This window comes from Mus musculus, chromosome 14, assembly GCF_000001635.26.
Source record: "Mus musculus strain C57BL/6J chromosome 14, GRCm38.p6 C57BL/6J".
Classification (NCBI taxonomy): Eukaryota; Metazoa; Chordata; class Mammalia; order Rodentia; family Muridae; genus Mus; species Mus musculus.
Window position 1 is genome coordinate 14783530 of NC_000080.6, and position 10693 is coordinate 14794222.

The window sequence follows — 10693 nt, forward strand, 5'->3', positions numbered from 1 at the left end:
AGGAAAACAGAAAAACCTCCATTCTCAGAATTATTCTAGAAGTTTTCTATTAAATCCATTCGTGGTTCATGAGCTCTACAGAAATGGTTGTTGGCCCATGTTTAACCTAGGGCCTATGACTTGCCAATATCTTGATCTATAGGAAGTAGGTTATTATTGTTCTATGTAATGAATTTTCACTTGTGGTCCAAGCAGAGGGTTAAACCAGGTCATAGTCCAGATACAAGATGATAAAAAAGTAGCTGAGCATACTAGGCTCAGGCTGATGAATGTTAAAAGTCAGATATTGATCATATTTCTAGAGATAAGGAAAAGGTAGAACTTTTCCTAAGGAGACACTAGTAAGGTCTCAGTATTAAACCTAATGACGTTGTGGAAGATCTATAGTATCTTCTTATTTAAATATAACCAGCTTAAAATGCTAGCGTATAAGCTTAGCACTATTAATTAGCATCATATACCATAACAAAGCAGAGAGTGGTACTTGAGCATAAAAAGGAATTATCAGCATATATACTCACATAATGAAAAGAGACTGGAGAACCTTACTATTGGTAACAGTTGGATTTTGAGTATCTGGATAAGAACACCAGTAGTAGTAGATAGTATCTACCTCAGTAGTAGTGTTTAACATGGAAAATAACAATCTCATAGTAGTGGTTAAACTCTAGAAAATGTCTAAGTGTAAACTGAAATAAAAGGATTAAAAATGAGACACGTTTTTTAAAGAAAAAATAAGCTTTGTAATATACTTGTCAATTTTTGCACCTTTTTTTTTGCAGTTTCACAATCCTTGTGTCTTAAAACTACAAAAAATTACTATGTACCAATTCTGGAAACTGAAAGTGTGAAGTCAGGGTACAGGCTCAGGGTCACCTTCTGCAACCTGCAGGGAATCCCCCTTTCACTGCTTCTTAGGTTCTTTGCAAGGTAGCATGGTGACAATCTGAATTGTCCCAGCATGTCTCTGACTTGGTTTGCACATGGCATGACCATTTTATAAGGACACCAGTCAGAGTGTTGTAGTTGCTTGCCCTACTCTTAACTCCATCCAGTTTAATTATCTTAACTATGTCTGCAAATACCCTTTTTCCACACATGGAAATATTGGGGTTGTAGCTTCAACTTGTTTTTAGTAGGGGACAGAATTGAACTTGAAGTGGGATTTGGAGTTCATAAAGTCCTAACAGTAGATTGCAGTGAACTTGAGTGTTATAAAATCCCCATTCTTTGAAGTAGTATGTGTAGATAGGATGTAGCACTAAAGCATGCCTTTTACTAGTTTTATTTGAAATGTGTTTGTCATGATGATGATGGTCGTATTGTGAATCATAAAAATTATTTTAAAAATTGGAGAAAGAGGAGTGGGGGGGGTCGATGTTTGGGATGCAAATTAACTAACCAGTTAATTAATTTTTAAAAGAGATTTAAAATATTAGAGAAAAAAAAGTCAGGTTTTAAAAGCCCGGTTGGCAAAAATGTTTTGTATCTTCTGAGTGTAGGGTACACGGGTATAATTGTCAGGCACGTCAAACTGTACAAATATTATTCCTTAGTATTAAAAGTTATGTTTTTGTTAAAAATCTGGACTTACAAGAAAATAAGAAATCAGATAAGTATAATTAAGAATCGAGTTTTGATGTCTACTTAACTTCTCTATGCTTCCATCATATTGTCTGTTAAGTCCACATAGTGTGGAACTGGCATAACAGTGACTAATAAGACCAGAAGCAGACTGATGGAGCCAGGGGTGTGTGTGTGTGTGTGTGTGTGTGTGTGTGTGTGTGTGTGTGTGTGTGTGTGTGTGTATCTACATTGCAACTGGATTATTACCATGGACAGAATATCTTATTATAGGTGGTCATTTTGTTCATCAGGAAGTTTAATATATGATGTTGATAATTAACTGTCTGTAAGGTAACCTCTTATTAAAAAAGAAATCCTGCATGAACTCAAAATTTAAGAGGTGGAAATAGAGTTGTAGTAGGAAAATATCTTTATCCCAGTAAGAAAAAAAACTTTTAAAGAAGATGGGAAAACTTACTGGTAAAAGCATGATAAAGATATTTAGCCATGTGAAGTGTTTTTATGTAAGAGGAGGCATTTTGAACAGTGCAGAGTTGAAGAGTTGTACTTTGAGCCAGAAGAAAGTATTTGTAACATGAATAGATGGAAGGTTTCTATGTAAACTAAATGGTACTCTAAAATGTTTATGAAGAGAGTTACTTTTAAAGAGGAGAAAACAAGGAAAGATGAAACAGTGAGGAAAAAAAGCCAGTCCCATAAAATGCCCCAGTACAGGGGACTGCCAGGGCCAGGAAGTAGGAGTGGGTAGGTAGGGGAGCAGGGCTGGGGGAGGGTATAGGGGGCTTTGGGGATAACATTTGAAATGTAGATGGAGAAAATATCTAATAAAAAAATTAAAACAAAGAAAACTAAAGCTCAGACCTGAGACAGGGTATTCTAATGCAGTATCAAAGAGTTGCAAAGCTTTTTGTATGATAGGTACTTATATAAAGTAAAATCTTTATTGAGAAGGGCAAAACAACTTTTAGGAAGATACAAATAAATTAACTTTGCTTTCTAATAAGTGTGAACTAAATTTGGAGTGGGCAGAGGGCTTCTGAGACAGGATTTCTCTGTAGTGTAAACAGATTTTTAAACAAAATGAATGCAGCATTTCCTATTGTATTTACTTTAGCAAATTTGCTCTATTTCTCTCAGTGTATGTATTATGTTTCTGTCTCTCCCATTTTCTTCAGGTTCTTGCATTAGTCTTTGTGCGCAAGCTCATGGATCTCTGTTTCACAAAGAGAGAACTCAGTTGGCTTGATGACCTCATGCCAGAAAGTAAGAAAAAGAAAGAAGATGACAAAAAGAAAAAAGAGAAAGAGGTAAAAAGGCATCCCTTCGTTCAAGGATTTGTACCATTTAGCAGATCCTCAAGGAAGCTTAATGAAACACAAGCCATGCTGAGTATTCCATTTTACTGAATGCGGCAGAGGGGGTAGGCAGGGTTACCCAAGCACTGCTTCTTACCCATTTCCCCACCTTGCATAGTCTGTAAAACTAAAAACAACAAAAACAAACAAAAATAAGGTTTAGCAGTATTAAAACATCACACAATAATTTTATGACTGATTTAACCTTAAATACCATAGGTATGTTACTGTGTAGTACAGTAGCAGTACTTTAGTGGTCTGACATACACTAATGGAGTGTAAATGTGTTTAAGAGTCTTCATCTGATAAAAGCATTTACTGTACAAGCACGGGACCTGAGTTTACAGTCCTTACCTGCACCCAGTTTAAAAGCAGGGAGTAGTTGTTTGTACCTGCAACTGCCGCCCTCTGGATCCTGGACAGGAAGCATAGCTCCAGAGTCAGGAAGATACAACTGTATCAAAGCAGTAGATGGAGTCTGATTGTCTTAGTTTGGATTTTATTGCTGTGAAGAGACACCATGACCAAGGCAACTCCTATAAAGGAAAATATTTAATTGAAGAGGCTCAATTCATTATCATCATGGTGGCAAGCACAGCATCCTGCAGGCAGACATGGTGGTGGAGGAGCTCAGAGTTCTGCATTTTGATCCAAAGGCAATCAGAAGAAACTAGATTCCACAGGCATCCAGGAGGAGGCTCTCTTCCACACTGGGTGGAGCTTGAAAGCCTATTTCCACAGTAATATACTTCCTCCAACAAGGCCACACCTCCTTTCCATATGCCAAGCGTATTTAAACCACCACAGTTATGGAACAAGACACCCATAATTAAGCATGCATCCCTCAAACTATTGTATGTTTTGGGACAGAGGTTTTTGTCTATCCTGCTGTTGAATTCTTGGGCACAAGGATTCTTTCCCCAGCTTTCCAAGTAGCCGGAAGTAAGGCATACTGCCGCAGACCCTCTGGGTCCCTGGTCTGCGTGGAACAGGATCTCTTAAGCAGATGGGCAAAGAGTCGGATGGGGTGACAAACAGACGAACACACAAGAGTGGTGTTGGATCTGAATGTAATTTTCCAGTCGAGCCTCAGACTTTTATAATACAGAGTAAATTGCAAATCATAACAGAATAAGGCACATTGAATTTTTCCAGGTGCAAAAGGAGTGACTACAAAAGGAACCAGATAAATGTTTAACACTAGAGATTAGCACAGATGCAAGGGGAGTGACTTCAAAGGGAATTTGTACAGACCAGATAAATGTTTACAGTAGAGATTAGCACCTTCTGCCAGGTAAGAGTTTTACACTTAGTGTTAATAGCACCAGGGTTATTAACTCTTGACACGCCTCAAGAATAATGTAGTGTCAATGACCCCAAAATTCTCTAGGCCTTGTTAAATTATCTTGTCTGAAGGATCCTCATTTATCAGTATAGTATATTAATTTGTTCTTGGCATGGAATGTAGTCTGTAATACGAATTTCTATCTCAGTGAGAATTTCAGACTCTTTCTGCAGACAACTGAATTAATGGCTAGTGCTTTATTGTTTTATGGTAGTGCTTAATTAGTTACTGAATGAGTTAAGCTCCTTGCTGCTATCTGGAATCTAAGAACACTGGGAAAAGGCTTTAGCTATGTTAGAATTCAATCTTAATGGCCTAGTCGGCCATCACTGGAAAGAGAGACCCATTGGACACACAAACTTTATATGCCCAGTACAGGGGAACGCCAGGGCCAAAGAAATGACAATGGGTGGGTAGGGAAGTGGGGGACTTTTGGGATAGCATTGGAAATGTCATTGAGGAAAATACGTAATAAAAAAAAAAAAAAAGAATTCAATCTTAAAAGGCATTTACTATAAGGTAATACTATATAGAGTGCACGTGGATCCATACACTAGACTAATGTGGATTTGGAAAATTAATTTTATGGGTTAGGGGAATAGCCAAAGATCCAGGAGTAAGTTTCCTTGAAACTCTTTCCTCATGAGAAAGCTTTCAGACTTTCATCTGTCAAGCTGACTCCACCGGGAGTCCCGTGGCAGCATACCACCATGCCTGACTGCTGTGTGTTAGGCTTTTGTTTTGAAATGCATTTATTTATTGTTCTGTGTTTTTGTAATGCACAGAATCTGTATGCTACAATACACATTTGGAGATAAGAGCACAGCTTTGAGAAGACAAATTTTGTAGACTTTTATGAGGATTATGGGGTCGGATCAGGTTGCCAAGCTTAAACAGCAGCAGGCTCTTTTTCATTCTGAGCCTTCTCTCTGGCCTGGATTTTGTTCTCATATTCACTATTATGTACCTCCATTCATTGGTCGATACAGTTATTTAAATATGAATACTTTATTCTGGATTTGATGTTCTGTTTTTAAAGTATTTTTATTCTATTACTAAATAGGAAGTATAAACTGCATATTGTTTTGTTGATTGTAGTATTTTCCTCAATATTATCTTAGTTAGGGTTACTATTGCTGTGATTAGACACCATGACAAAAAACATCTTGGGGAGGAAAGGGTTTATTTTATTCACAATTATTTTCAAAAGTAGTGAAGGCTGTAATTCATGTAGGACAGAAACCTGGAGTCAGGAGTTAATGCAGAGACCATGGAGGAGTGCTGTTTACTGGCTTGCTTCCCATAACTTGCTCATCTTGCTTTCCTATAGAATCCAAAACCAGTAGCCCAGAGGTTACCCCACCTGAGCCTCCCCCATCAGTCATTCATTATGAAAATGTCTTACAGACTTGCCTATAGTTGGATTTTTATGGAGGCATTTTCTCAATTGAGGCTCCTCTCTGAAGACTCTAGCTAGCTTATATCAAGTACTAACTTTTAAAATGTCATGGTGCTATTTAAATACAGATAAGAAAAAGATATACTTTTCAGCCAGAATTATAACTAGAATAGTCATTGTAACTACTTGAATGATGATCTGATTTTAAAATAAAGGAGTTTTGATTCCCTTAACACTGCATGCAAAAATATGTACATTATTGGTTATTTTTCTTGTAAGATATTGTTTATTTGCAAAATATATAAAATAAGCAGGTTATATTGCTTGGCTTTTGTATTACTTGGTTCAGAACCATATAAATTTAAAGAACAAAAATGAAAATGCATTTTAAATGCCTAGGGATCTATTTTCTCACTGCTTTTTCTTGGGGATTTTGTGTTACTGCTCCCTGTGTCAAGCATGTAGTCTCCATATCCAGATTCACCTTCTGGATCAGATTAGCTGATAAAGCCCAGCTATCATGCTAGAACAGAATCAGTAGGAAGAGCGCACAGGCAAAAATGAACATTATCTGTGTGGGGGAAACATTCTAAAACTGTCATCCAGCTTGTCCAAGTTTTTCCCCACTGAGTTACAAAGAACGCTGGGATTTTAGTGTAGCAGTTGCAAATCTGGGTACATTGTCATGTAGGCATAATGTTTTTGTCCGGTGTGTGAAGATTATCTTTGTGTTATTCAAATATTGATTTCTCTGCCCTCATATCTTGCTTCAATCTGGAAATATGTTGTAGTACTTACGTAAAGAATCTCCTGTCTCAAGTTTGTGTTAATAATTTACCATTTTATTCTCTGCCTTGTCAATCAGCCAGCAGCTGGGCAGGAGAGAAAAAGGGTTATGTCATGGGAGGGGGAGACAGAGAAGGATAAAGAAGATTAAGACATAAAGGAGGAGAAGGAACATCATGGAAAAAATGTATCGGAAGCTCAGAGAGCAAGGCCAATAGGAAAATGCAAATGTCTTGGGGGTTTGAGCTAGGAGGTAGCCACATTAGTTTAGAGGATTAAAATAGATCAATGAGTGACCAGGTATTGCAGTAAACCTTGATTACATAAGTCTTGGTCTCTTTTATGACATTTATTGGGGAACAGGCTAGGAAAAACAACTGCTATATCAGCTTACTGCATGCATTTTTATATTAAATTTACTACATTGTCACTTGGAAATGGTGGGATTTCTGATAATAGGGAGATGAGCTTGAATACTTTCTGTCCCCTATACTTCTTTGGGTCTTTCGACATTATAAATGGGTCATAATTTTAGTCCCATAATTTTGTTCAGGTGGTTTTCAACCTTGGATGATGTCCCACCAAAGGGGCATTTTCAGTGTCAGCGGTACCTCTGTATCACCACTGGAGGGATAGTGGCACACAGTTCCATTTGGACTTGAGAAATGTCTTGTATCCACAGATGTTCCCCTAAAACAAGCATGCTTTGTCAGTGTTTCTGAGGAAACTCAACCTCATAGACAAGCTTTTGCTCTACACTTGTTGAGACACGAGTTTTCAGTTTTATCTTCTTTGCTATATGTGTGGTAACTAGTACTCAGACTTAAGTCGTATTAATTTTCAGAAATAGAGGTTATTCCTTGGGAAATAAGTTTGTACAAGTAGTTATCTTAATTTCATGCTGCAAGTATGTGTTGTTTATATTGCCAGAGTTTTCAGTTAGGAAGGATACATTGTTTAAATAATGCTGTTAGTTTGGCTTTCCACATCTTTCAAGTCTTTCTGATACAGACCCTCCGGGAGGCATTTTGGAGGAAGTAATCTCTTCAGGTCTGTTCTTTCCAGGAAGCTGAACGGATGCTTCAGGATGATGAGGACACTGTGCACCTCCCATTCGAAAGAGGGAGTCTCCTGCAGATTCCAGTGAAAACTCTAAAATATAGGTAAGATACAACTTTATTTTCTATGCTGTTTTTTTTTTCCATGTGTCAAGTAAGGCATGTAATATTTCTTTAAAATAATGGTGAGTAAATGTTTCTGCAATGTCACCACAGTGGCAGGTTAGAAAGCTAGCCATTGAACATTTGATTCATGTGGTGAAAGCCTGGCAACCATTCCAAAGCTTTGTCTTTGTTTTGTGATACTACTCTTCAGTCTTAATGGTGTGTTTGTTTGGGCAAGATTGTACAGTGTAGCCCTGGTTGATCTGGAACTCACTGCGTAGACTAGTGTGTCCTCCAGTTCACAGAGATCCACCTATCTCTACCTCCAGAATGCTGAGATTAAAGGTGTGTGCCACCATGCCCAGCTGTAGTCTTACCTTAAATATTATGATGTAAAGTATGAACAGAAGTGGAAGTTTTTTAAGTATTAGTAAAGTATTAGTCACTTATAAGATAACTGTGCCATCTAATTTCTTCTTTCTTTAGTATCTGGTATTGAACGCAGGACTGTGTGCGTGCTTGGCAAGCCCCACTGAGCTACCTCCCTACCTTTTACAGTCTGGTTGCTATTGCTGTGATCAAACACCATGACTAAAAGCAACTGGGGGAGGAAAGGGTTTATGTTTCCTTTCTTTTCCTTATCACCGTTCGAGCAATTGGCAGCAGTTGATACAGAGGTCGTGGAAGATTTTGGCTTACTGGCGTGGTCTCATAACTTATTCAGTATGCTTTCTTTTTTTTTTTTTTTTTGTTGTTGTTGTTGTTGTTTTTCGAGACAGGGTTTCTCTGTATAGCCCTGGCTGTCCTGGAACTCACTCTGTAGACCAGGCTGGCCTCGAACTCAGAAATTCACCTGCCTCTGCCTCTCTGCCTCTCTGCCTCTCTGCCTCTCTCTCTGCCTCTCTCTCTGCCTCTCTGCCTCTCTCTGCCTCTCTGCCTCTCTCTTTGCCTCTCTGCCTCTCTCTCTGCCTCTCTCTGCCTCTCTGCCTCTCTCTCTGCCTCTCTGCCTCTCTGCCTCTCTGCCTCTCTGCCTCTCTCTCTGCCTCTCTGCCTCTCTCTCTGCCTCTCTGCCTCTCTCTGCCTCTCTGCCTCTCTCTTTGCCTCTCTGCCTCTCTCTCTGCCTCTCTCTGCCTCTCTGCCTCTCTCTCTGCCTCTCTGCCTCTCTGCCTCTCTCTCTGCCTCTCTCTCTGCCTCTCTGCCTCTCTCTCTGCCTCTCTGCCTCTCTGCCTCTCTGCCTCTCTCTCTGCCTCTCTCTCTGCCTCTCTCTCTGCCTCTCTCTCTGCCTCTCTCTCTGCCTCTCTCTCTGCCTCTCTCTCTGCCTCTCTGCCTCTCTGCCTCTCTGCCTCTCTCTCTGCCTCTCTGCCTCTCTGCCTCTCTGCCTCTCTCTCTGCCTCTCTCTCTGCCTCTCTCTCTGCCTCTCTCTCTGCCTCTCTCTCTGCCTCTCTCTCTGCCTCTCTGCCTCTCTCTCTGCCTCTGCCTCCTGCCTCCTGCCTCTCTGCCTCTCTGCCTCTCTGCCTCTCTGCCTCTCTGCCTCTCTGCCTCTGCCTCCCGAGTGCTGGGATTAAAGGCATGCGCCACCATGCTTTCTTAAAGCACCCAAGACTACTAGCCCGTGGATGGCACCACCACCAACAAATGTGTTCTTCCCCATCAATAACTAATTAAGAAAATGCCTTACGGGCTTGCCTGCAGCCTGATCTTATGGAGGTGTTGTCTCGGTGGAAGTTTTCTCCTCTTAAATAACTCCACTTTGTCAAGTTGGCTTACACTAGAAAGCACAGCAACCCACATTTTATTATTTGTTCTTAGACAGGATCTTACTGACTTGCTATCTGCCCATGGACTTCCATGGTCTCCTCTTCAGCCTCTGCCTCCTGGTAGCTGTGGCTTCATGCTTGCGTTGCCCTTCTCATTAATATGCTCTAGTGTGACATTTGTGTTTGTAGCTTGTTTGCATGAATTGCTTTTTGTTTTGCAAAGAAAGGGGGCTAGAAGATGTATTTGCAACTTCATCTATGGAATATTCATATTACTTGTGACCAGTAACTTTTGAGCACATGTTATTTATGGGTATGATCATTCCATTGAGGGGTCTGACATCATTTTGCAGTATTTCATAGAAATGTTGAAAGGTTCTAGTCTTTGATTTTGATACATCTGATAAAAGTAACACTTGGATGCTAAAACTATGGGAATATCTAGTTAAAAGTTAGTGGGATCATTTTTTTGTTGCCAAATTGCTATTTTCAGAGCTTCCTTTTCAGTTGTGTTTTTTGTGGGTTTCTTTCTTTCTGTCTTTCTTTTTTTTAACTTGGAAAAGAAGGTTTTTTTTCCTCCTTTCTTACATTCTGTGACTTTTTACTTGATGAGAGTGTCAGTTGTAAGAGTTTTGGCTAACTCTCTGTTTTTAGGCTTCTAAGCTGGATTTTTTTGTTATATCAATGATACAGTCTATATAGTCAGAAGGTGCTGTAGCTGGAATAGTGCTGATGACCTGTGTAAATCCAAACTGAATTTTGCAGTGAAGAATTCTAAGTGAATTTTGCTAACATAAACAACACTGCATGGTTTTGGGTGTTTAAGGAACAAGGATTTCTCTGTGAAGACTTTATAACAGAATTCTAAGTTTATAGTAATTTGTTACATCTTAGTTTAAGTGCATGCCAAATGTTTTCTCAATTTTTAAATTGGTGAAAACAAGAAATTTTTTGATGCTAATAAAAATGACAGCATTAATGCTTTTGCAAGTACTGGATACTAACCAAAAAGTGTATTTGTTCTTCAGTATTGACCCTTCAGTTGTTAACATATCAGATGAAATGGCCAAAACTGCCCAGTGGAAGGCACTTTCCATGAATACTGAGAATGCCAAAGTAACGAGACCTAACACGAGGTAGCTATAACTGTTTATGCCTTTGTAACTGTTGCTAGTTTTCACTCATTAATTTATCTAATGTATCTAAATATATTCTCTTTGCTGGACAAAACCAACCCCACTCTCCTTTCATCTGTTCTTGTACCTTAATTGTGTTCTGATGCGGATTGTGATGACTATGTT

General features: G+C 39.2%; 1 protein-coding gene across 20 annotated transcripts in view; it reads left to right on the forward strand.

The window, feature by feature from the left end:
* Slc4a7 (solute carrier family 4, sodium bicarbonate cotransporter, member 7) overlaps positions 1-10693 on the forward strand; it is a 96934-nt gene that overhangs the window by 80519 nt on the left and 5722 nt on the right. For 13 of the 20 annotated variants that reach the window (XR_001781108.1, XM_006517998.1, XM_006517999.2 and 10 more), the window contains 3 exons: positions 2763-2894; positions 7538-7635; positions 10421-10528. Coding sequence is in view for 19 of the 20 variants with exons in the window: in XM_006517998.1 (XP_006518061.1) it covers positions 2763-2894; positions 7538-7635; positions 10421-10528 (338 nt within the window). In the remaining variant the exon portion in view is untranslated. The remainder of the gene's footprint in view (positions 1-2762; positions 2895-7537; positions 7636-10420; positions 10529-10693) is intronic. The other 7 variants (XM_017315953.1, NM_001360506.1, NM_001360517.1 and 4 more) reach the window with 1 other exon arrangement.